General features: G+C 42.5%; 1 protein-coding gene across 1 annotated transcript; it reads left to right on the top strand.

Moving 5' to 3' along the window:
* Nucleotides 1-963: 963 nt before the first annotated feature.
* On the top strand, nt 964-24,869 carry STMND1 (stathmin domain containing 1). Its single transcript, XM_041771056.1, has 5 exons — nt 964-1,124; nt 10,053-10,224; nt 14,904-15,055; nt 22,896-23,024; nt 23,627-24,869. The coding sequence occupies exons 1-5, from the start codon at nt 1,044-1,046 to the stop codon at nt 23,906-23,908; spliced, it is 816 nt and encodes a 271-aa protein (XP_041626990.1). The 5' UTR covers nt 964-1,043; the 3' UTR covers nt 23,909-24,869.
* The last annotated feature ends 2,298 nt before the right edge of the window (nt 24,870-27,167 follow it).

The raw sequence follows: 27,167 nt of genomic DNA, 5'->3' as shown, positions 1-27,167 counted from the left end.
TCTTCCCGGTCTGTCTCTTTTGGCGGATTACACCATTTTCATTTAATTCTCTGCGACCAACATGCACAGCCCGCACCTTCCTGACCACTAACAGCTCATCAAATGCAGTTTCCATGAAAATGACTTGCTCGGCCCGTTTCGCGCCTGCCGGGCTGTCAGGAACCGAAGGCCTGGCTGTCTTCATCCTGGGCTTTCTGGGTGCGCGACGGTCCTCCCCGGGTCGGCCTGTGACTCTGCCGTCGGGGTCCGTCTGTCCGTCTGTCTGCACCTCCCGCCCCTCGGAGCCGCTGGCGCCAGTCGGGCCCCCCCGCCCCCTCCCAGGGTGCCTCCCCGAGGGGCACGGAAGGGGTCCCCGCAGGACGCCTCCCGGAGGGCACTTTGGAAAGCGGACTCGGCCGGGCGGCGGCTCCTCCCACCCCTCACTCCCTGGGGTCCGCCTCCGAGTTGTGAGTCCGGCGCCTCGGATCTCCCAGGTTCCAGTTACACAAGTCCCGCCGCCGCGCAGGGCCGGGGCCGCGTCTGGCGGTTTATTGTGGCAACAGTTCCCGGCAACTGCCCGGCTGCCGAGCGCCTCCAGCCCGGGCTCCGGGTGCGGGAGGTGGGACAGGCGGGGGTGCAGGGGCGCAGCAGCTGGGGCGGGGGTGCAGGGGCTCAGCAGCGGGGGCGGGGGTGCAGGGGCTCAGCAGCGGGGGTGCAGGGGCGCAGCAGCGGGGGCAGGGGTGCAGGGGCGCAGCGGGGGTGCAGGGGCTCAGCAGCGGGGGCGGGGGTGCAGGGGCGCAGCAGCGGGGGCAAGGGTGCAGGGGCGCAGCGGGGGTGCAGGGGCTCAGCAGTGGGGGTGCAGGGGCGCAGCGGGGGTGCAGGGGCTCAGCAGCAGGGGTGCAGGGGCGCAGCAGCGGGGGCGGGGGTGCAGGGGCTCAGCAGCAGGGGTGCAGGGGCTCAGCAGCGGGGGCGGGGGTGCAGGGGCTCAGCAGCAGGGGTGCAGGGCCGCAGCAGCCGGGGCGGGGGCGCAGGGGCGCAGCAGCGGGCGCCCCGGGAGGGCGAGCATGGGCTGCGGACCTTCCCAGGCTGCGGAGGACCAGAGACGCGTGCCCGCGCCCAGGAAGGGCTGGGAAGAGGGATTTAAGGTAAAACGAACACGCACGACATCGAAGCGGGCAGAACGCCTTTTGCCAGGCTTGGGGCGGGGAGGGGGGCTGGAGTGGCCTGCAGCTGGGTGCCCGGCAGTGGGTGGGCCCCCTTCCCCGAGACTCATGCGCCAGAGGCCTAGCTTTGGGAGCCTTTTGTGTTTCAAGAACCTGAGAAGGTGATCACACCTCAGAGCAGAGGCAGGGGGAGCAGGTGTGTTCTGTGCGGAGCTGGGGCTGCTGAGGGGAGCTCCTGGGAACCGTCTCACTCCGTTGGCTTCCAGAAAGGGGGCCCTTTGAGGATTACTTGGCCCTCAAAGAGATTTTAGAGGCCTTCCGTCTGGCTGTGCCCTCTCGCTTCCCCCTGAGGACCCAGAGAGGTGGACGTCTTGCCTCAGGCTGCCCAGCTTATTTGGGGGCAGAGCCGGAGATAGAATCTGATTTTCAAGACTCTCATTCCAATGCTCTCTCTCTTCTCTCTTTCTCTCTCCCTCTCGGTTGCAAACCCCATGATTCTTCTGGAGACACAAAGGGGAATTTTTTCCAGAGTGGGGCATGGAGGGATGGGTTGGTCCCGGCAGAAATGAGCTCCAGGATGTCTCCCCATCCTCACCACCATCAGTATTCCACGAATGAAGCTGGGAACCCACAATGGTATACATTGGAGAGGGGTCACCCAAAGGTAATATTACCATATAATCTGTCATCACAGCAAGATACTTTTAAGAGTGAAAAGGAACACTATTAACAAATTGGCCCAGCCTGACTTAAGCTCATACAGTCTGCAGAAAACCAGGGTTTATGGTCACCCTTTTGAAAGGCCCTTTTTGGAGCTACTGTCTAAAGAGCACACCTTTCTTTCAGTAGACAAAGTGCAAGATGCCATTTGGTGCCACTTACAGCACCTACTGTGTGTGTGGCACACGTGCTGGGTTCTTGGAGCACATCATAAAACAAACCAGAGACTTGGGCTTAGGACTTGGTGCCCACCCATGGTGACACTGTTTTCTATTTTCTATCCCAACTGCCTCTTCTGACTTTAGGGTCCTATTACCTCTTACTGGGTCTTCCTGCCTCTCCCATTGGCACCCTACCCCATCTGCGTCCTACACTACCACTTGTCTTTCTAAGAAAAAATTCCCTGGAGTGTGCAAAACCTTTTACACATGGTCCCACTGGTCTTTCTAACATTATCTTGTCCAGTTACAGACACTTGCAGACTCTCGGCTCTGCCTCAGGAACCTGCAGTGCTCCCTTCCTCCAGTTATCAACATGGTTCCATGCTGTTCCCCATGCCATTCCCTCTTCCTGGAATGCCCTCCCCAGACTCCCATTTCCAGTCAGCTCACCTGATGAATTCCTACTTATCCTTCAGCACTGAGCCCAAACACTACCCTTGTGACACTCCCTTCTCACGTGGTAAATGTTTGTTTAAAGCTCCTTCTGGGGGCGCTTGGGTGGCTCAGTCCCTTAAGCATCTGCCTTTGGCTCAGGTCATAATCCTGGGGTCCTGGGATGGAGCCCCACATTGGGCTCCCTGCTTAGACGGGAGCCTGCTTCTTCCTCTGCCCTTTCCCTGCTTGTGCTCACACACCCTTTCTCTCTCTCTTACTTGTGCTCTCTCTGGCTCTCTCTCTGGCTCTCAAATAATAAATAAATCCTTTTTAAAAAAAAAAAAAAAGCTCCTTCTGCCTCATAGATTTATGGGCTTCTTAGAAACAATTTGGTCGTCTTTATTACTCATTACTGCTTTGGATGAATATATAGGAATACATTTTCTCCCTTTTTCCAAAAACTATATTAACGTGATTTAAAATATTAACTTATTGTGCTTTTGTCTTTTTTGTAGGAAAAAATCTTTATTTTTTAATTTACTTTACTGTCATGCATGTGTATAAGACTTCCACAGAAGGAAATTTTCACTATTCGTGTTTCTTATCTGGCCATTATTATTTGTTTCACTTCATGGTTATTACTGAAAATGATGTTGTTGCATAGAGCAGGAGGAAATGCTAAAAAGACAATCCTCTGCATGTCAGATCCACTAGGTCCCTATAAGCCAAGCTTCCTCAGGCTTCGGAGGGTTTCAGTGTTTTTTCCTGAATTCCCTGGGTATGAAAGTCATTACCTCTCTGTTGGATTTTTGTTGAGTCTCTTAACTGGTCTCTCTAGATCCTTCCTCCACTGCCCACCCCCACCTGTGCTCCAGGCTTCTGCATGACCTTGAGAGCAATCCTTCTAAGGTAAAATCTGATTATGTCATCCTCTGGTGACTAAACAGTTGCCAACCCATTAGGTAGTTATACAAACCAGTGGTCAAGAATATCGTTACTTCAGTTTGACTTCTGGGTTCACTGTTAGCTGGGTGACTTTGGTCAAGTTATCTAACCTCTCTGTGCTTATCTGTAAAATGAGGGTAATTCTAATACTAGCTATTTTATAGAGTTGTCAACAGAGATTAAATCCACGGGAAATGATCATACCAATGCCTGGCACAGAATAAGTGTTTAATATGAGTTAGTACAACTGTCGTTATCACAGTGATTTATGTAAGATAAAATCCTAAATCCTTAGCGCATCTTACCAGCCATCCTTGAGCTGCCTCCTGTCACATTCCCCTGCTTCATCTCTTCCCACACTCATTTCTCATTCAAATCTCACTACTCATTGCTCTCCAAACCCATTCGGTCTCTATCTCCATGCTTTTGCACCTGTTGCTTACCCTCCCTTCGGACTCCCCCCTCCTCCCTGAGGGACCGCATGCAAATATATACCCATCTTTCAAGACAACTCAAGACCTCCTTCCTGCCTCTGTCCCCCTCACCCCTGCTATTGCCACCATGCTGGCAGAGTTAACCTTATACCTTCTCCTACCATGTTTCAAAACATCTATTGTATTTATTTTCTGTTTTCATATCTGCTTCCCATCCTGAGTTACTACATTCTTGAGGACAGGAAATGGTTTTTTTGTCTTTGTGTCTCCCACGCTTACTACAGTGCTTGATGCAGACCAGGCACTAACAAACATTGCTTGAGTGACTCCATGTCCCCCCTGGCTCCTGCTTGGTATCTTCTTATCTCTTAGTCACATAACTAAACTAATGACAGTCAGCAAGGAGGAAATTCAATATTAAAATATCCTGGAAATAGACTCAGAGTCGATTCAGGCATATCCCTCCTTCCCCACCCCAAACACTTTGACTTTGAAAATCTGATCCAGCAAATGTATGATTATTAATTAAATGCTCTCTAGCTATCAGAACACTGCTGCTTTTGCTAACTTCCTAAATGCACAGGCTGAAAGTTCAGTAGTTCACTGGTGTCTTTAAAATGAGATGAACATGGTTGCTTGCTTGAAATATTTATGTTTCGTAGTGGTACAACTTTAAAAATTCTGGGTCGAAGTTCTTGAGACCTGCCTACTGGCTTTCTCCTCCCTTGTATCTTAGTCTAAAGTGCTAAAAAGACACGGTAATAAAATAATGCATAATTAGAAAAAACCTGGGAAACTTTTCTCAGTTGGAGAAATGTTCTTCTGTATGATGAACTCCGAGTTCTGGGCTTATTATGAGAGGGAACAGACTAGATTGAAATAGATAATCTCTAAGGACCTTTCACAGATCTTACCTAATCTTTGACAAGAAAAGTCTTATTTATCACCAGTAAACAGGACTAAGTGACCTTGACCAGTCCAAAATTTTAAAAGATGATATTCCGGGGTGTTTTTTGGAGGGTTGCTATTTGTTTTTACCACTCACTAGATGTAAGCTAGAAAAATCAAGTTTTGAAGAATACTTTTTTCCTATATGTCTAAAGACAAATACATTTATAAAATGCACCTGCCAATAATGTGATTTAAGATTCCAGCTCAGGGGACACTTGACAAATGACTCCAAACTGGCAATGTGTTTCCCAAAAGCTTTAGAACACAACCTATAGTACCTCCAGACCCACAACAAACAAAACAACTCTCTCTGTAGTTAAAAGTAATATCTTTTTTGGAATGCTGATGGTTCCCACGTGTAGCTGCTAGCTTAGCATTCACTGCTTTCCAATTCTGTCTAAAATTGATAAGATTTGGGATGCCTGGGTGGTTCAGTGGTTGAGCATCTGTCTTTGGCTCAGAGCATGATGCCAGAGTCCCGGGATCGAGTCCCATATTGGGCTCCCTGTATGGAACCTGCTTCTCCTCCCTCTTCCTATGTCTCTGCCTCTCTCTCTGTGTCTCTCATGAATAAGTAAATAAAATATTTTTAAAAATATATAAAACAAACTAAAATTGATAAGATTTTATCCCCAAGACAATGATGTATAAATCATTGATGTATGGATCATTGATGTATGGAATCAATACAAAATATGGAAACTTCTTGAATCTGTATTTCTGCCACAACTGCATCTCAAAGAAAAAATAAAACCTCCCACCCACCTCCCCACCCCTTCCGCCAGCACCATGGCTGAGAGACTTCTCATTGGTGTGAACATGTACACCCTGAATGAATTAAAAAGAACAAGAAAACTGTTTTGCCATATCCCTGAGAGGCATAAATAATATAATTAATTTGTAAATATCTCTGGTCTTTGAACTCTGTCTATTCTCAAGCCTAGATTATGAAATTTGGTTAAAATTTTAGAATGTGTTGCACATAGATAAGATATTTGAAAGGCATTCTTAGTTTTCCAAAGAGAAAAACTTGACATTTCTGCTCATGAGGGCTGAAGGCTGGTATATGTTATTTTATGTCAAAAGATTGTGTTTCATCTGTTACCATTTAAGCTGTGGTCGCTAACAGATCTTGAAGGCAGACTGGATCTAAGGAAGCATACATGGGTGAAGCATTCATGGCTTTGATGAAGCCATTGGGAGATCATTATGGGTTGTGGCACTTGTGAAAAACTACCATTGAGATTGAGAATATTCAAATTTGCTCTCAGCTCCAATATGGGCATTTTTGTTGTTGTTGTTTAATTTTTCAAGGTCTCCAATAGGAAATGTTAAATGGCAAAATTCATCCCTGTTGGGATCCCTGGGTGGCGCAGCGGTTTGGCGCCTGCCTTTGGCCCAGGGCGCGATCCTGGAGACCCGGGATCGAATCCCACATCAGGCTCCCGGTGCATGGAGCCTGCTTCTCCCTCTGCCTGTGTCTCTGCCTCTCTCTCTCTCTCTGTGACTATCATAAATAAATTTAAAAAAAAAAAAATTAAAAAAAAAAATTCATCCCTGTGTTTAACTCTGTGCCTTGCTAGGCTCAAGAAACAAAGGGTGTGCAAAACAAAACAACTTGTGAAATTACCTGTCAGTGCAGATGCTGGTTTTTAGTATTTTATTTGGAAAGAGGGGCAAGAATACCTAACACGATCTTTGCTTTACCTTCAGTATGAACTGTGAGCCCCTGAAAAAGCATCAGTCTCCTTTCCTTTTGTTATATGTAACAATATATATTTTTATATATTTGTGATATGTGTGTGTATAAATGTGTCTGCGCACGTGAAAGAGAAAGACTGTGATAGAATAAGATTTTAGTTATAGGATAATTATAATAATACATAATATACATTAGGACTTTTCCTGGGTCAGCTTTCTGTACAGGAACTACACGGCAGTAACTGTGTCTATGAAGAAAGACAAACGGAGGGAAAGAAAAGCACATAGTTGCTCTCATGCTTTCTCCTTATGCCATTTGTATTTCAACTCGGTTGACTTTTTGTTTGCTTACTGGTTTGTTTGTTCAGTTGGTCGCTTTTTCATGCCTTCCCGTGTAATCTTGAAGCACAGAACTAATTAACCCTCAGCACAATGAAGTGATGTTGATTTAGCTGGAGCGATTGTGCTGTGTAAAGATGGTGATAAGGAGCTATGTGGGTCTCCCTACAAACATAGGAGAATCCTTAATTGAGTGACAAGAACCTGAAGGTGTTGGAGCTGCCATGACCTAGCTGCTGTGATCTCTACTTTAGCCTCTGAGGGATTTGAAAGCACTTTGGAGAGCTTCCAGAAAGTGAACAAATGTGCTTATATATATTTTTTTAATTTCCATGATTTTTATTGTGGGAGTACCAAGAGTTTCAGGCTGATGTCCTATTTCTTTAATTCAGTTTTCCCAAAGGAAATGCTTTCTGTTTAGTCCCTGGAGTCATAACTTTTAACCAGAGAAAACCCTTTCCTTTAAATGGAAGTTCTGAGGAGTGTGCTGTCTTCCTTCCTAATGTTTCTGGGCCCATCTCTATATCCCAGTGTCACTGCCACTGTCTTAGTTCATATTCAATAGGACCTCACCTGGACAATTGCAATCGTTGTTACTGGCTGCCCTCCTCTGTCTCTTCATTGCTTCCTTCAGCTCCCCTAGTTTGCACTAACCCCAGTGATTTTTCTAAAAACACATTCCTGATCGTTTTATTTTACTTCCTTTGTAGGATATCTGTTACATTTAAAATAAAATCAAACTCTTTAACTTCTCTTTCCTACCTCAGCACCTACCCTTTCTGCCTTCTTCTGATTCTGCTCCACTGGAATAATTCAAGTTCATATGCTCACAATATCGTTTCATATCCTGACTTTGTTTGTGCTTAGCCTCTGTCTAGAATGACCTTTTCATCTTGCCAACTGGAAACTCATTCAAGACCCAATTCAAGCATCTTTTCTTCTTCTACACCTTCTGCTGCCCCAACAAGATACAATGTGGTATTTAGTGTATCAGGGCATTGCTGGAAATAGTGGGGTTTGGAGGTGGGGTCCTGGGGCCCTCAAATACTCAGAGGAGAAGAAGAATTGGTTAAACAAATTGTGGTATATTATGTAATAGACTATGCTACAGTCATCAAGTAAATGACTACTCCCCACCATTAAAGAGAATGAGGTAGACCTATATATACTGATATAAGCAAATGTCTCTGATATATTGTTAATGGAAAAAAAACAAGTTACAGAAATATAATACAATACCATTTAATATATAGCCTGATTTATTTGATTCATAAATATCTTTATTAAAATATAATCCACATATCATACAATTCACCCATTTAAAATGCACAATCCATAGTCATCACCACAATCTAATTTTAGAGCAGTTTTATCCTCCCCACAAAAGAAACCACTATCCATTAGTGGCCAACCTCCACTTCCTAAGCAACCACTAAATTTATACTCTGTTTCTATTAATTTGCCTATTCTGAATGTTTGGTAAATGGATCGATCTTTACATCTGGCTATTTTCACTCAGCATAATGTTTTCAAATGTCACCTATGTAGCAGCATACATCAGTACTTCATCTCATTTTTTGCCATATAATATCCCTTGGTCTGGATAGACTACATTTTATTTACCCATTCATCAGTTGATTGACATTTGGGATGTTTCTACTTTTTTAGATATTATGAATATTAATTTTGAACATTTGTGTGCCAGGTTTTGTGTAGACATATGTTTTCATTTTGCTTGGGTCTATATACCTAGAAGTGGAGTTTTGGGATCAAAGGCTAACTCTCTTTTTGACTTTTTGAGAAAACTGTTTTTCAAAGTGGGTGCACCATTTTACATTCCCACAGCACTGTACGAAGGTTCCATTTTCTCCACGTGCCTGTTCACACTTATTCTGTGGTTTTATCATTATAGTCATCCTGGTGGAGGTGAGGTAGTCTCCCTTTCTGGTTTTGGTCTTGCAGTCCTTACTGACTAGTGAAATTGAGAATCTTTTCAGGTGCTAATTAGCCAATTCCAATTTGTTTTTAAAGATTATATTTCTTGGAGCAAACACATCTGAGAAGTTACATACTAAGATGTTAATAGTGCATTTGTCTAGGGAATGGTACTTACTTTCTACTGTGTTTCTGATCATTCTATTTCTACCAAAAGAACAGAATCAAAATTATGGCTGGGGGCTGGAGAGAGAGAGAGAGAGAGAAATAGATAGATAGATAGATAGATAGATAGATAGATGCATTACAAGGAATTGGCTTATGCAATTATGAGCCCTGGCTAGGCAAGTCCAAAATCCACACAATAGCATAAGTGGTCAGAAAGGAAAGGCTGGCACTGAAGGTGCAGTCCACAGAATGAACTCCTTCCTCAGGGAAATCTCAATTCTACTCTTAAGACCTTCAACTGATTGGATGAGGCCCACCCAGATTATCAAGGATACTCTTTCTTACTTAAAGTCAACGGATTGAAGACATTAACCACGTTTACCAAATACCTTCACAACAGCACCTAGATTCATGTTTCATTGAATAATAATACTATATGGACTAGCTTAGTCAACACATAGACTGATCATCAATAATTTCCTTCTATATTATTTATGTTTACAAGGAGCCTGTATCTTTTAATCAACAAAAACAATAAAGATACTTTCACTTAAAAAAACCTTTTTTTACACAACGATATCTTTACTTTTCACATTTAATGAACGTTTCATTGTGGCGTCATCTGAGGTGCTCAGCATAGTAGCTTGTATCTGATAGATTCCTGTAAACACTATATTCATTTCTATGGCTGCTATGACAAATTATCATACATTTGGTGGCTCACTACCATACAGTTTTATTCTCTTCCACTTCAGGAGATCTGAAGTCCACAGTCAGTTCCACTGGGCTCAAGTGAAGGTGTTGGCAGGGCTCTTTCCTTTCAGGGGCTATGAGGAAAGAATCCTCTTCCTTGCATGTCCTGGCTTCTAGAGTTGCACTGCTCTCACTCCTTGGCTGGTGGCCCTTCCTCCCTCCGCTGCCAGTAACATCTTTGATGAGTCTCTGCATTCCTGGCACATCACCTTCTCCACTTCTGTAGTCACGTCTCTGTCTGCCTCTGCCTTGTAAGGACACTGGTGGTTACACCTGGGTAATCCAGGATAATCGTGCTATCTCAAGGCCCTTAAAGAAACTGTTTTCTAAGAAATCCTGACTCTCATGAAGCGGTTCCCTTTTCGCAGGCTGACATCCCTGTGACTCATTCTGGGGAGGGCTGCAGGCCCCAAGATGAAGCTGCATTTCCCAAGGATTCAGGGAGCAGCCCCAACGGCCTGGAAAACCTGGGAAGCTTACCTGGAACCATACCAGAAAGCTCCCCATCACTTAGTGAAAGAAACAGAAGAATAAATTCAGGTAATAGCTCTCATTTTTATATTCATCATTACATTGTATGATGTGTGTTCACAACCCTTTCATCACAGTTTTGTGGGCCAGGCAGTGCTCCAGATGGCAAAGTCCCTATCTCTGGGACATTAAGGTGTGGCTTTAGGCCTTTATTATTTGAATAAATAATGCGAACCATTAATCATCTTGTAGATAAAGCAATTGAAACCATCTTGGGGGATGCTGGGGAGGTGGCTCAGTAGTTGAGCATCTGCCTTTGGCTCAGGTTGTGATCCTGGGGTCTTGGGATCGAGTCCCTGCATCAGGCTTCTTGCAGAGAGCCTGCTTGTCTCTCTGCCGATGTCTCTGCCTCCTCTCATGAATAAATAAAGTCTTTAAAAACACACACACACAAAACCATCTTGGTTTTTTTTCTTTTTCTTTTCCTTTTTTTTTTTTTTTAAGCTGACAGCCCTTGCTGGCAGACCTTGGGAATAGGAGTCACACAGGCTGTGGTGAAATTCCTGTAAACTTCTGCTGTATTCACATCTCTCCAAGAGAAAGTTCTACATTTGAAAAAAAAAATAAAGAAAACCTACATCAAACTGTTTCCCCTCTGTCTCCCATTCAAAGGATCACCAAGTATACAAAACAATCATCTTTCAGAAACACGGAACAAATGATTATGACCTGGTGTGCCCCTAGAAACTATTTTGGTTTTTCCCGTGGTGGTTTTGGCTTTACTGAAGTTACCCCCCTGGTGTTGATTGAAGAGCCCCTAGTTATATTTTGTCAGCTTCTGAGACAAACTGAACTCGACAGAACTCAAGGGAATGTGCTCTGTTTTATTTGAGGGGAAGGCTTTCGTGTCACTCCTCACCACTGTCCTGTCTTCCCTAGGAAATAGATGGGTTTGTAAATGAGATTCTTTCCCTTGGACTTTGGTGGCTCACTCTACTTGTGATAGATTTCAGATTAGCCTTGATCTTGTGGTTCTGATGTGAGGCAGACGAGACCTCAGAGGACGGTGGGAAGGGTGGGGGGCGGACAGCAGGGAGGCCCCTCCTCTCTCTGCGTGTCAGGCCAGAATGTATAGTTCTTGCTGATAATTTTGTCCCTGGGAATCCCTCCTGGACAGTGTCTATGGCGCTCACAGACTGAGGACTGTCAGGTGCACAGGGACCTGGGGGTGCCATCAGTCACTCTGTCCAGTGGGCTAGTGCTGTCAGACACACCAGCCTGTAGAAGGAGTGGAAATATTCAAGCAGGTGTTTCCAGGGGCACCTGAGTGGCTCAGTGGTGGAGCATCTGCCTTCAGCTCAGGTCCTGGGTTGAGTCCCCCGTTGGGGTCCCCGAAGGGAGCCTGCTTCTCTCTCCTGCCTATGTTTTTGCCTCTCTCTCTTTGTGCCTTTCATGAATAAATAGTCTTTGAAAAAATAATAAAGCAGGTGTTCCCAAAATGTGGTGTAGATTAGTTTCCAGGAGAGACCTTGCCATGGAATGAATAAGAACCAGTGCCCTAAGCTTTATATTTGTCCTCTGCCTGATTTCTTCCCTGTCTCTTTTCTGCATCCCTGCTCTGCCCATCTTTAGAGTATTTGTTACAGATTTCAAGTTTCACAGGAACACTTCCCAAGTCTTTCCTTTAAAAAAAAAAAAAACAAACTTCTTATTATGAATAATGTCAAATGTAAGTAAAGTTGCAAAAAAACAAATACCTGTATTCTTTCCCCCCAGATTCCCTAAATGCTAACATTATGCCACATTTGTATGTGATATAATTGCATGCATCGTGGTCCCTCTCTGTCCCCCTCTCTCTCACACACACACACATAGATTTTTTTTTCTGAGAGCAAATCCTAGACATAACGACACTGTACTCCTAAGTACACCAGTATGTTTCCTAAAACAAGGATAGTCTTTGTATAATCACAGTACAAGGATCACAATCAGCAAATTACCCCTTATGCAGTGCATTATCTCATCTGCATATTCAAATTGTATCAATTGTCTCACAAATGTCCTTTATAAATAAATTTCCAGTTTGAGATCTAATCCAGAATCTCATGTTTAATTTAGGTATCATGTGGTCTTTTTCTTCTTTTATCTGGAGCCGGTCCCTCAGCTTTTCTTTGTCTTTTATCTGATTGATGTATCTGGAGATATAAGCCATTTTATTTGCTAGAAACTTCCTCAGTTTGTGTTTGATATTTCCTCACGATTAGTTTCAGGTTATCCATTTTGAGCAAAAATACCAAAAATGATACTGTACTCTGTTTAGTATATCAAATCAGGAGGTTTGCAATGTCTGCACTTGAACTTTATTGCTTTTTTTTCTTTTTTGCCTTGCAAACTATTTTAATGTAAAATTTATCAATCTTTTCTTTTACTGAATCTGGATTTTGAGTCATAGTTAGAAAGCCTTTTCCTATGCCAGAGTTAAAGATGAATTTACTTTCGTTTTCTTGTATAGCTTCACTCTTGACACTTATGAAGAATTTTTAACCTTGTGAGAAAATGCTAATTTATATGTTAAGTGCATAGGAAACATAATTGTATGTTCAGTATGATGTCAAATTTGCAAAAATAGAATTTGATATATCAATCGTGGTAATCTCTGAATGGTAAGAGGATCACATTTTTTTCCCTTTTTTTATTCTTTTCTATATTTCCCAAGTTTATTATGATAAGCATGTACTACTTTCATAAGCTGAAAGAAGCTTAATGTCACTTTCAAACACTCCTCCAATCGTCTTCAGTATCCCAGGAAATCATGAGGATTTAGTTGAAATGACTGCCATAGCAAGGGGTCTCTCTGTAGGTTAGCCACTGTCAATGTCAAGCCAGCATTTGGGTGGACTCAGAAAAATAATTGAGAGATAGTTAATTATTTTTTTATTTCATAATCATTTTAACAATGTAACAATTGTATAATGTTAGTGATAGTCATCAACGATGACATTCTCTTTAGAAACATCCTGGGATGGAAATGGACCACACAGTGGAGCTCTTTCCTTGACCTTAGAGAATGCAGTGAGGTGGCTGAGAACATAGGTACTGAAGTCAGACATTCTTGGATTTAAATCTTAGTTGATTCTCTTCCTACTCATGTCACCTTCCACAAGTTAATTCACCTTTCTCATATAGTTTATTTATATGCTAGAGAATCATAGAATTCACAATGTTATAAAATATATAAAGTATCTAATAAGATGCCAGGCACATAAGTGCTCAGTAAATAGTTAACTATTATTTTGACCTTTCCAGAGAAGCCCACCTTCTAAAAGTTAAAAAAAAAAATCCTTCTGGGATGCCTGGGTGGCTCAGTGGCTGAGTGTCTGCTTTTGGCTCAGGTCGTGATCTCGAGGTCCTGGGATGGAGTCCCGCATCAGGTTCTGCACAGGGAGCCTGCTTCTCCCTCTGCCTATGTCTGCCTCTCTCTCTGTTTCTCTTGTGAATAATTAAATAAATATCTTTTAAAAATCCTTCTAATTCTTTGAAGATAATTTACCTCTTTTTATTGCGTTTTTTTTCTATTGTTTCAAGCTCTAGCTTACGAGTTTACCCACCTGAAAGACATGCTTTACCGTTCTGTACCAAAATCTGTATATAGCTCTTTAAAGTGAACATTGAGTCTATTCCAAACACTAGAAGACACAGCACTGGACGAGAAATGAGATTATAGTTGATTTGTTGAAGTTACTTGCATGGTCAATTAGAGAGGTCTCTTGTAACAACAAGGTGAATATTCTGAAGTGAGAGACATCTGGTTAGTGTGTGTGTGTGTGTGTGTGTGTGTGTGTGTCTGTGTGTGTGTGTGTGTTTTGCAATCTTTTCCCTGCACATTCGTGAAAACTGTCTTTGTTAACCAGTGAGATCAGTTTTCATAAAAAGACTCTGTCTACTAGATGGGATGAATTTGGTTACTCTCAGGACTTCCTGATGATTACAAAATAGAAGGTAGCTCATGTCTGAGGACTCCTCATTGCACCTTTATTGTATGATGTGAGTCTGTAAAAACAGATGCTTGCTTGCTTGTTTGTAGAATTGGGTGATTTGTAGTTGGGGGGAGGCTTAGTACAGGTTATAAAGGCTTCCCAAGAAAATGTTTCAGTGCCATTTTTAGAATCAATAATAAATTTTTAGCTGATATCATTTGACTTCAATTGTGATTTGGTTCAAAGACCCTTTTCGAAAAAGCATGCTCTTACATAGATTTAGCAGATGGCGTCATTGTAAACTCAAGGTTGCAGAACTAGAAGTCTCTTGGCAACATCACACTGTTTATCCTTTGTATACAAAGCATAGAAACCAAACTGCAACTCAGAGGAGTCACTGGAAAGATATCTTCTGCTTAGCTGCGCTTTAGCTTCATAATTAGTGTAAAGAACCCAAGTAGTCATACTCAAGTGTATAAGTGTTGTTATAACAAAAAAGTAGTACATAGCAGCACATGAAAAAGACTTTTTGTTATGTTAATATGAGGCCTGCTAAGTAAATAGTATATTATGCTGATGTGTATCCTCTGTAAGAACATTAAGAATTTGAACTTGAAACGATTCAAAGATTTATAATGGAAACATATGTAGGTAAGAGTGTTGAGATTAAGATTTAGTTAAGTAGCATGATTTATAAGGCATCTGTTTAGCATCTGATTGATAAAATGTTCATATTTAAATTTTTATTCCTTCTTTTTTCTTTTCCCTTAGACCTAGTGACCAGTGGATTAATCCATAAACCCCAACCCCTAGAAAGCCGAGAGCGACAAAAGTCATCAGACATTCTGGAGGAATTAATTGTTCAAGGAATAATACAAAGCCACAGCAAAGTATTTAGAAATGGAGAATCCTATGATGTCATGGCAAGTAATTCTATAATTAGCATTAGTTTATTGTTAATAATAGCAATAGAATATCACGAGTTAGAATCCCCAAAATCTTCGAGTCAACATGCAAATTGTGACCTTTAGCTAAGCCAGTTTTTCTCCCATAAATTCTCTCACCTGTCAACACATCACTCTTCTCTACAGATTTAGGAAGTACTCTATTCATTTTTTAAAGCTTATTTATTTAAGCAATCTCTACATCCAAAATGAGGCTTGAATTCATGATCCCAAGACTAGAGCTGCATGTTCCACTGATTGAGCCACCCAGACAGCCCAAGAATTACCCCAATCTTCAATGATTAATGAGTCCAACAAAACATATCTTGGGTTTTACTGAATTTGAGAGACAGTAAGCCCCATTGAATAACATACCTTCATTCTTTGAACAATTTTTATTAAGCATTGCCTGTATACTAGGTATTATGACTATAAAACTGAACTCTGATTTAAGGAAAATAGGAAATAGGAAAATAGGCATGACTGCCAAAACTATAATAGATATGCTTACACATTTATATATACACAACCTGGGGTCAAACATAAGAAAATGAATACAATGACAAAAATCTTAATATTCTTGTTTTTTTTTTTGTTGTTGTTGATTCATTGTTGATTCATCCAACTGATCATCATAGTGTGAGCAGTATTTTAATTTCGATTTTAACTGGTTGTGGCCCAAGTCTTGAGTCCTTAATTTTTTAATAAGTTCTGTCTAAACCCATGAAGAGGACGGCAGGTTTTGTTGTTGCTGCTGTTTTGTTCTGTTCTCTCTTTTGTTTGCTTGTTAACCAAAGCTCCCAGGCAGCCCTAGTCATCCTCAACAAGATGAAAAGAAGAATTAAGGAGAAAAGAAGCCTAAGGAGAAATGAATGAGAAAGAAAAGAAAGACACAGAAATGATGGAAATAGGGACCAGAGGTTAACATCAAAAGGCTCCTCCATGGTTGCCCATCCCAGTCTTGTAGGGAAAACAATCAACTGGGAATACAAAAAAATGCATTATGTAAATCAAGTTTGCCACCTAGACCAAGTCACTTAAGTATTTGAATAAAGGTAATTTCCTTCTCTGTGTGTAGGAAATGCTGAGAACTCATGAATAAAAGCCAAAGTGGCATTTTTCTTTTGAAGAAGAAAATAAGTCCTGCAGAAGGTATTTGGGGAAAAGAGAGGAGATTGCTAAGCCTCATGAATGATATCATCAGGCTGCCAATAATAAGCAGATGTAGGGGGCAAGGAAAGGTAAAAAGAGATTATATAATGGAAAAGATAATGCCAGTAGAATGGCAGTTTACGTCTGGGCCACGCTATTGTGATACAAGGCACTTTAGAATGCCCTATCTTATTTGAAAGTACTAAAAGAAGGGTCTTTAACATGGAAAAGGAGGGGAGAGATTTTTTTTCCTAGTTGTGGGTGAGTCTCCAGGGGTCAGAAAAAAAGGAAGTTGTGTCAAAAGGAAAAAGACAGAAGAGTAATCTGGAGGAGGACGGGTTGTGGAAACTTTCAGTAGCTAAGTGATGCCTCCTTTAGGGAAATGCTGTAGAACCCTGATGCTAACAGCAATGGAAATAGAATTAAAACATTTTTCAGTGATTCAAACGCCAGAGAGGAATGAGTTCAGACTGAGACCTTCCTTAAAAGGGCACCGACAAGATTAATTAACATAAACTCGTTGTGAAAGAAATGTATCTATTGAAAAATGAAAACTATGGGCTTGACTTTCAATGACATCATTAAGTGAGCCCAGGATGAGGACTGTGTTCAATGGAATGGTTGTTAGGAGCCTAGCTGGAGTGTTCTCAAAAAGATTTAAATGTGGCAGGACCACAGAGGTAGGCAAGAATAACACATTTCATTTCTTTTGCTTTTTGCTTTGCAATTAGGTCGTGATGTCCCAGCATAATCCAGACCTGCAACAACACAGCTACACAGCTGTGTTTTATTGCTGAGGGCCATGGTCCTTAACCTGGCTGCACATTCCAATCACCTCGGATGCTTTTAAAAACCCCAGTGCCCAGGTCCTACCTGGGACCAGTGGCTGGGGGTGAGCCCTGGCTATAGTGTTTTTGAAAGCTCCCAAGTGACTCCAGTGGACAGTCCAGGTTGAGAACCACCCCTGAGGATTCTACCAACGTGTGCACACAACCCTCTAATTCATCCTAAAGCTGGAAAGAATTACAGCTTTTTTTAAAAAAGGATTTTATTTATTTATTCATGAGAGACACACAGAGAGAGGCAGAGACATAGACAGAGGGAGAATCAGGCTCCCTGCAGGGAGCCTGATGCGGGATTCAATCCGAAGACCCCGGGATCACAACCTGAGCCAAAGGCAAACACTCAACCTCTGAGCCATCCAGGCGCCCCAGAATTAAATCTTCTGAAATTAAATTCCCCCATTCACTATGAAAATGAACTCTAAAACCTTCTTGAAAAGATGTTATTATAATGTTATAAGTATGTTATCATAATGTTATAATAACATATTTTCAGGTAGAGGACTAAGGGTATACCTAGGAATACATGGAAATGAAGGAGAGATAGAGTTGCTCAGTATCAGAGGTAGAGTCTCTCAATTCAGGTGTAGCTGAGAACAAATGTATATCAGACATCTTCATATTTTAGGAAAAGTTAGGAGGCCAATGTAGAAAGATGAGTAAATCCTGAAAGAAGGAACATACTGAGGGCAGAAATATTATTAGGCAGTTCACACTTTTAACTATCCAATACTTAATAATATTTTTTCAGAAAAAAAAGAACAGATGATAAAATTGTCTAAAAATACAAACCAAAAGGATATTAATGTTAGTTACTACAGTGCGATGAAGCCAACTAGACATGTGACACAGTTTCTTCTTTGGTACCAAAAAAATCTTTTAAATCAAACATTAGGGGAGAAATGGAATAATAAATGTGAGAAAACTTTAAAAACAAGATTTCTTAGATAGACCAAGAGTATAAATACAAGTGAGTGTTAGATCCATCCCCTTCTTTAATTTGTTTCTCATGCAGAGTGAAATATAAGAAAAGATGCTATAAACTGAGGGTCCTCCACTCATCCACTGAATAAGGAGACCAGCCTGTGGGCCAGTCTCTCTCCCCAGAGGCCCACAGGGGTATCTGTCCACCTCAGGCTCCCCGTTCATCTTTTCTTCTTTTTATCATTTGCTTGTTGGCAAGTATTACAGCAATTCCCTAGTGCCTCCCCCTTCACTGCAGATAACATGCTTTCAAGCAGATTCGTACTAAGAGTTTACTCTCATTCGGAAGGAATTGCAATGATATGTAAGGAATATAATATTAAGCGAAATATCAGACAAAGAGTATCTTTCAGGATACTTTAAAACATTCTAAAGAGACCTAAGTGGTTGTATGATAAATATGTACAGACTTTATATACACATGTAGCTATGTGTTTGGATTGGTATAGATCTCTATAAGAGATGTAATTGGCTCTCATTAATCCACGTTGGTATCATCCATTTGAGGCATCTTTTATCCCAAACTCATTTCTCCCTGCCTCTTAGCACGCCCAGGGTCTCCAAACATAATACTCTAATTTCTCTATCGACTCCCTCTGTCTCTGGTCAAAGTTGATTCCCTTCTCTAGGCAACTTCTGTGCTTGGTAACCTTCAGTGCAGTCAGGAAATTGATTCCTCTTGCATCAGAGTCTCTAACAGTATTTGTTGAACCTCATGGGGAGTTTTTGAAGGAGGAAAACATGCACCTGGTAAGATTAATGTCGACTAATGTGGCTTGGCCTGGGAGGCCTCACAGGGACAGGGCAGGAATGGCAGGTCTCCTAGAAGCTCTGGCCCATTCTGGGCACCAGACTTTGGCGAGGGAACATGGCCAAGGTGGGTTCATCTGCAGGTCAACAGTTAATTAGGGCAGCTCCAAGGAATCCAGAGTGGCTGCCAGCAAGGTTGGCTGGAAACAAGTTCCAAACCCTATCACAGCATCTTTGGGGTGGCAATGTTTCTGCTGGTATTCTTAAAGACAAGAATTGAACTAGTAACTTCAGTAGGTTTTGTAGTCCATTTTTTCAGAGTTTCTAGTAGTAGCACTTCTCTATGTGTAATGTGACCATTGTTATTTTTAAGTGCCAACAGTTGGTAAATCCTGACTTCATAAAATCCATTGGAAAGGAATGCAGATATTTTCCTTTGGGTCTTGCAAGGCTTTTACCTAAAATGTCAAACTCAGGAAAGAATGAAGGCTGCACAGGTAGGATTAACTTCCAGAAGTGAGAGGAAGTACTTGATTTTGTAGGTATAGCTAGGAGAAAGCCACAGGAAGAGTCCACCCAGACCAGAAATCCCAAGTCTCTCAGAACTTCCTATCTACTCCTTTAGTCAAGATTCAGACTTCTGTGTAAAGCCGTACAGTCTCTCTTCACTGAATCTGGGATTAGCATTTCATGTTCTTTTAGCCCTCGATGAGTGAACTTCCCTAAAAAACTGTTTTCATACTAATTTCACAGTATCTTTAGTTGAACCACTACAGCAAGAACATCCCTCTTTGCAGCAAATGGCTTTTGCCAGCAGGGAGCCTGAGAGCCAATTGTCATAAAAATAATACAGTGATGGGGGAGGGGGAGCTTGCTTTGACAAACAGCCCGCAGTTTTCATGTAGTGAAAAACTTCTCACCACATAAAACTGTCTGATGGCTGTAACTGAGCCAAAACTTCAACAAATGCTTCCCTCTGAAAGGCTTTCCGGGAATCATGGTTCTTAAAGCTGAAAGGAACCCTGTGGTTCTCACCCTCTTCATTATTTCTACATATGAGGAAATAAGAGTCCAAAGAAAAGAAGTACCTTGTCTCAGGGGACACCATGGGAATTAGTGGTCAACTCAGGTTAAAGCTCAGGCCTCCTGCTGGCCCCTGTGATCTGGGTTTCCATTCCTACCATTCAAGACAAATACTGTAACTTGGTGATGATTCTGTGTGCTGTCATTGAAAAAAGTCAGTGCTTGAACACATGAACAGACATCTCTCCAAAGAAGACGTCCAGATGGCCAACAGACCCAGGGAAAGTTGCTCAATATCACTCATCATCAGGGAAATGCAAATCAAAACCAAAATGAGATGGGGCGCCTGGGTGGGTAGCTCAGGAGTTGAGTGTCCTCTTTGGCTCAGAGTGTAATCCCAGGATCCAGGATCAAGTCCCACATCGGGCTCCCTGCATGGATCCTGCTTCTCCCTCTGCCTGTGTCTCTGCCCGCTCCCCCCTCCCCGTGTGTGTGTGTGTGTGTGTCTCATGAATAAATAAAGAAATCTTTTTTAAAAAACCACAATGAGAGATCACCTCACACCTGTCAAGATGGCCAAAATCAAAAACAGAGAAAACAACAGGTGTTGGTGAGGATGTGGAGAAAGGGGAACCCTCGTGCACTGTTTGTGGGAATGCAAACTGATGTAGCCACTGTGGAAAAGAGTATGGAGGTTCCTCAAAAAATTAAAAATAGACCCCCCCCCCATGATCCAGTAATTGTACTACTGGGTATTTACTCAAAAAATACAAAAACACTAATTCAAAAGGATACACACATCCCAATGTTTTTAGCAGCAGCATCTATAATAGCCAAATTATGGAAATGGCCCAAGTGTCCATCAACTGATGAATGAATGAATAAGAGGTAGTATATATACACATGGAATATTAACCATAAAAAAGAATGAAATCTTGCCATTTGCGACGACATAGATGGAACTAGAGAGCATTATACTAAGAAATCAGCCAATCTGAGAAAGACAAATACCATATGATTTCACTCATATGTGGAATTTAAGAAACAAAACAGATGAGCAAAAGGAAAAAAAAGAGAGAGCACAAGCCAAGAAACACTCTTAACTATAAGAACAAACTGATAGTTACCAGAGAGGAGGTGGGTGGTGGATGGGAGATGGGGGAAACACATGATGGATTCAGGAAGGCTCAGTAATGAGCACTGGGTGGTATATTTATGTGTTAAATCACTAGATTGTACACCTGAAATAATATTACACTGCATGTTAACTATACTGGAATTAAAATTTAAAACTTCATTAAAAAAGTCACTGCTTGGGGGCTCGGGTGGTTAAGCATCTGCCTTCGGCTCAGGTTGTGATCCCAGGATCCTGGGATGGAGCCCCATGTTGGGCTCCCTGCTTAGCAGGGAGCCTGCTTCCCCTCTCCTCCCACCCCTTGCCGCCACCCACCACTTGTGTTTTCTCACTCTCTCTCTCTCTCAAGGAAATAAATAAAATCTTTTAATAAATTATTTTTAAGATTTAAAAGTTATTGCTTTCACTGAATGAAATGTAATTACCATTTCCTGAGTGATTACTGTATAACTCCTTAAAATAGAAAATCCCGTGAAATAAATGTTAACCCCATTTTTAAAATGATGAAAGCAAGGCCTACAGAGCTTGAGAACTGCCACAAAAACACCCCGTGGCCCAGCCAGGGCTCAAACCTAGGTCTGTCTGAGTCTTGTTCTGGTATCTTTTTCTACTATGTTAGGCTACTACCTCTCTGTTGGATGTATTTTCTCAGTACTGGCAGTTTTACAGCATAAAGAGACGGTCTCTTAGACATTACATCGGATATCAATAGGTTCTTGATCTTTATGAGTCTTTAGAGAAATTGCCTAGAATAATCAGTTTATTTATAATGAAGCCCTGGAGTTCGTTGAGACCTTCCCCAGTTGTCATAAATCTATATAGTCTGACCTCGAAGGATGCCCATAAGAAACCAAGTGAAGAAGGCAAATTGCAGAGCCTGGTGGGGGTATAATCCCATTTCTGTTTGGTTTAACGTTACAGATGTCCTGCACATACAAAGGTAGATGAGTACATGCGTGTGGAGAAGACACATACCAGACTCTTTCAAATAGTTCATGCTGATGAATACAACTAGGGGGCCAGGTGGTTAAACAGAAGACTATTTATATATCACTTTACTTTTTCATGAGCGACGTAGGTTATGAAAAATTAATTTTTAAAAAGAAAAAAACACGTATTTAGAACTTTCTTTACAAACCCTCTACAACAATTTAATTCTTTCATAACTGGAAATTGTAATCAGAACGTCACTATCGCTGCCTTGAACTACAGAGAGGGTAGTCAGTCATGTGAAATAGTTGGGGATTTGTCCTGCTGTCATGAGAACCTTCTCCAAGTACTGACAGCAAAGGCTAGCCCAGTGTCCCTGCTCAGTAATTGTGAATTCTCTCCCGCACGAGACCCAGAAAAACCCATCTCGATCCCAAATGAAAGGCATTTGGAGCCTGTGGAATATTACAATACTATCAGATGTAACTATTTTTTTAAAGACTTTATTTATTTATTTGAGAGAGAGAAAGTACACAAGCAGGAGGAGGGGCAGAGGGAGAGGGAGAGGGGGCCTCCATCCCAGGCCCCTGCTATCATGGCTCCAACCAAAGGCACACACTTAATGAGCTGAACCACCCAGATGCCCCCAGATTTCAGTTTTTACCATGAACTACATGTTCATCGCTCATCTGCCTTGTGCTTCTTCTCCCAAATGTTTCCTTCTTGTGAGTCTTCATGGGGTTCCAGAACACCTTTGCATTTTTTCATGGATTTCAGGAAGGGCCTGTTTTTTCCCCCTTCTAGGCTTCTAATAGATTTTTTTTTTTTTTAAGGAATTAGTTCCACTGTTACCAGCGTCCACATTGTGGTTTGTAGCTCTGCCAACATATCTGTTTAGATTCTTAGGATCGACATTTGCACCGTGTGTTCTGCACCCCTCCTGGCTCTCTCCTCACCAGGGAATACAGTCCATTTCTCCCTTTTGAAAACTGTCTTCCTCCAGGTAAGCACGACGATGCCCCTGAGAAAGCCACCAGCCAGGCTGAAAAAGCTTAAGATCAAAAAGGAAGCAAAGGCTTTCACGATGAATGATCTGGAAGAGAAGATGCGGGCGGTGGAGAGCCGCAGGAAGGTACCCGAGCTCCCCGGGAGCCTGCCTCCCCCTGACCTGCGCTCCGCGCGGGCCTATCCCACCTGCTGCTCTAAGATTCGCATTAAGTACTTGTGGGCTTCCTGTGCTGTTTAATTTTACCTTAATTCTTTGTGTGGTGGAGGAGTCGAGCAACAGCTTGAAGCTGGCCAGATGCTGGTTCCATCGATGTAGCCTCGGGAAGCAATGCTCACTTCTGAGGATGGGGTTTTCTTCATGTGGAAAGCAAAGGGCTCCAGTTGGGGCGGGAGTGGGAGGAGGTGTGGGGTGGAGGCTGGAAGCAGAGGAGAGGCCGTGTAGACCTTCAGAGGACACCGGTCCCCACCACCCTCTGTCCCCCATCCTGCGGGGAAGCCACCTTCACAGCTGTGGGCCACCAGCCCCTGTCTCCACCCCTTACCTGGCCACTCAGAGAGACCAAGGCCTACCTACCTTGGCCTGTGTCTGCCTTCCACCGTCATGCCTCAACCTAATGTTTGTTGAGTGACCCAGTGATGAAATGGAAAAGCCACCCAGGCTCTTTTCAGGCATATTCAGGAGGAAGTTATTTGGGCTCATTTTTATTCTTTCATACTGCTTTTCAGACTAAAGAAGAAGACATACGAAAAAGGCTAAGGAGCGACCGACTTTTGTCCCCGGCCAATCATTCGGATGCAGCCCAGCGGGGTAGGGCTGAGGTTCCCTTTGGCCAAGGACTGGATGCTGTGGGTTCGGTGGTGGTTGAGCCGCCCCAACCTCAGGGGGGAAGGCCCTTGAAGAGGAAGAAGAGCAATACATCCTCAAGTGAAAGAAACTTTGGTTATGAAGGGTTTGGGGTGGTGGAGTCAGACTTGTCCTACAACCAAGTGGATGATGTGTTTGAATAGGCCACCTTGCTGGAATCTCATGAAGCAGCACCCATTGTCCCCACTTGTGATACTCTCGTCTGTCTCGTGCTTTTCTGGAGCCCTGATCTCACCCCACTGGGATGCCCCAGGGGTGGGGGGTAAGGAAGGATTGTATGAGCTGCCCGGGCTGAACTCAGCTGAGGGAATTCAATGCCGATGCTGGCAAAACGGGGGCAAAAAAAAAACAAGATTTGACTCACTTCCATATTATAAAGTTGGCTTTCTCCTCCAGTGAAGCTTTAGACATCGTGAAGATGTCTTTATGAATACTTTCCAGCTTATATCAATGTGCTTGTGCCAGATGAAACCCTTCTTTTTGGCTCTGGCCCCTGAGCTGTGCCCATCCTCTGAGGGTCCCTTCCGACAAACTACAGGGATGTGTTTTATGCATTTTAATGACCTGTATGCTTCTGATCTGTGTGTACAGTTATTTCTTTTAACACTTTTCATGTTGGGAAGGGTTAAAGCGGTATCTTGAAGCTGGTGGAGTTATAGCTTCATCCATATAGCGTAAGCAAACAATATCCAATTCTGAGAATTAAGTAAGTAGAAAGAAAAACTTTTGTTAGGTCTAGGGAATGAGAGAGAGTCCAGGAGAGGGTGAGCTGGGAGGAGACCCTAGGTTTGCTTCCCTGTGGGCACTCTGAGCTGAATTCCTGTCCCTTAGCTTCTTAGGATTAGGCTGGGTCCTTTCCTCTGCTTTACCATCCACATCCAACCACTGACGAGGTCTGATGCATCTTCATTGGGAAGATCCCCCCCACGCCTTGTCACATGCATCCCCTCTCACCACCCAACCATCCTTCAACTGGATCACAATTCTTGTTGATCTTTATATCACAGTTCTCTGGTTAAAACCCTCTCTTGGGGGCACCTGGGTGGCTCAGTGATTGGGCGTCTGCCTTTGGCTCAGGTCGTGATCCCGGGGTCCTGGGATCGAGTCCTGCATCAGGCTCCTCGCAGGGAACCTGCTTCTTCTCTGCCTGTGTCTCTGATTCTGTGTGTGTTTTTCATGAATAAATGAATAAAATCTTTAAAAAAAAAAAAACACCTCTCTTGGCTTCCTTTCATTATCAAGATCAAGTCCAGACTCTTTTCTGCACCTGGTAAGGATCTCTGCTCTCACAACTCACCTGCACTGAACTTTTTATTGTCAAACTCAGCATGCTGTCCCTAGCCTTGGGGTCTTTGTCCAGGCTGTTCCCTTCTTCCCCCTCTTCCTCCCACTACTTGAGCTGAACAGGCAAATGCCCTCTTGTTCATGTGCCCACTCAGACCATTTCCTCCAGAGCTCCTGGTCAGGGTTGGTGCCCTTTCCTCATAGTCACCTTCTGGCACATTGGCCTGCTCATCCTTGCACTTGCCACCCTGGGCTGTAATTGCCTGACACGTTCACAGCTTCCCCAACTAGATATTTCAATATTAATGGGACAGGAGAGGAGTCTGTTTTGTTCACGGTTGCATTTTCTTTTATCCCTCAGAAAGTGAATGGCATGTAAGTGCTGTGTGAGTATTTTGTTAGCAAGTGAGTCAGTGTACCCATACATCTTCCAGAAGCAGGACAGCTCTAGAAGACAGGAATCCCTGGCTGGGGGCAGTGCCAATTTGACTTGAGGACCGTGAGCACCTTCTGTTTATTCCCTTTGGAATTCCCTTTGGGATATTGTGTTCCTATAGCCTGTAGGATTGACGACTCTTGCAGCCAGTGAGGTATGATGGTGGTGGCGGAGGCATTTCTTTCAAAACTCACTCCAGAACAAAACTTTTAAGACACTTCAGAGCATCCATCATACAAGTGCGACGTGGGGAGTCCTGGTCCAGGACTGTGTCTCCATCACCTCATATGTTAATTTGGGATAACCTCCTTTATGATGTACCAAATAAAATAATAGGTTTAAAAGTACTGCTTCTAATCCTCCATGAGACAAAGAGAATTTTTTAAAAAGCTAACCAAACACATAGATAAGCATACAGATCATTAAAATGGCATTTAGAATATGCCATAATATTATAAAATATTATTTATACAAAATCCCATGTGAGCAATGGTTTCCATGTGTCCTGAGATTTTTGTCTGGAGATTATCTTGTGATATGTGCTAATCTTATAAAATATCAGAGTAGCTACAATAATTGCATTAGGCCACTTAGGAAAAGATTTGGGGGTCATTCCCATCTCTGTAAATAATAAAGTTTAAGTGACCAAAACATACATCCAATGCAAATGTAGAGTAACTATTGTAAATTAAATTCCCCAATTTGATAAATACCTCAATAATACTTTCTCTTGAACTTTTATGCTCTTGCCTATGCTACCAATAGGGACTTGGGTGACCTGTCTGCTGAGTTAAAACACTCGAACTCCAGGTGTGAATATCATCACTGATACCCTGGCTTGGAAACCTCTCTCCATATAGAGTCAAATACGCCAGAGTCACACATCCCAAATCACTAGCTGCATATCTACTCAGCAAGAAACACTTGGTCAAGGTGGGAAGTGAGGCCATGGAAACAGACACCTGGACACAGGGAAAGGCTCTACAGCTCTAAGCATATTAACTATTCACCAAAACAAGCAGAGATTTTGGGGATGAAGAAACAGGCTCAGAGGCTCTAAGCACCTCCCACCATCACAGAGGGCCAGCATCCATTGGGGTGCCCCTTGCCTTTGAACCCGTGTGTGCTGCCCCCAGAGCTATCAACCCATCCCTGCAACTTATTTCTTAACTTCAAATGTCAATGTGACTTTCTTCCATGATCCTTTTTTTTTTTTTTTTAACGGTGATTTATACTGAAGAGTGATAGAAAGGAAAGAGATTTCTAAAATATAGCCTCTGGGATCACATTAATTTTATGTGTTGAAATAACATCATTGGCTTTCTCGTTCTTAAAACACAAAGTTTGGAACAACCAACAGGGTATTTGGACTCAAAGCCAACAACAACCTTCAGGAAGTCATGAGTCAGGAAGACAAGATTAAATCATTTTAACTGGAGGGCAACAGAAAAAAATGCCTATACAGATTTCCTTGTAAGAGATGATCTGGTCCCATCTAACAGAAGGTAATCTTGATATTTAGCAAATCCTCTAGGTTTTTTAGGGGGAAGGGGGAGAGGAAATGCTTGCAGATAACTTATAACTAAAATAATATTTAAAGGGTATATTTAAAATATTGCACATATATTTAAAATAATACACTTTGTAAGATTCTTATGTTAGATCAAAAGTAACTTTGCAAT

Source organism: Vulpes lagopus, chromosome 10 (genome assembly GCF_018345385.1).
Source record: "Vulpes lagopus strain Blue_001 chromosome 10, ASM1834538v1, whole genome shotgun sequence".
Classification (NCBI taxonomy): Eukaryota; Metazoa; Chordata; class Mammalia; order Carnivora; family Canidae; genus Vulpes; species Vulpes lagopus.
The sequence above is the reverse complement of the archived record's forward strand: the minus strand, read 5'-3'. Positions and strand labels throughout refer to the sequence as shown.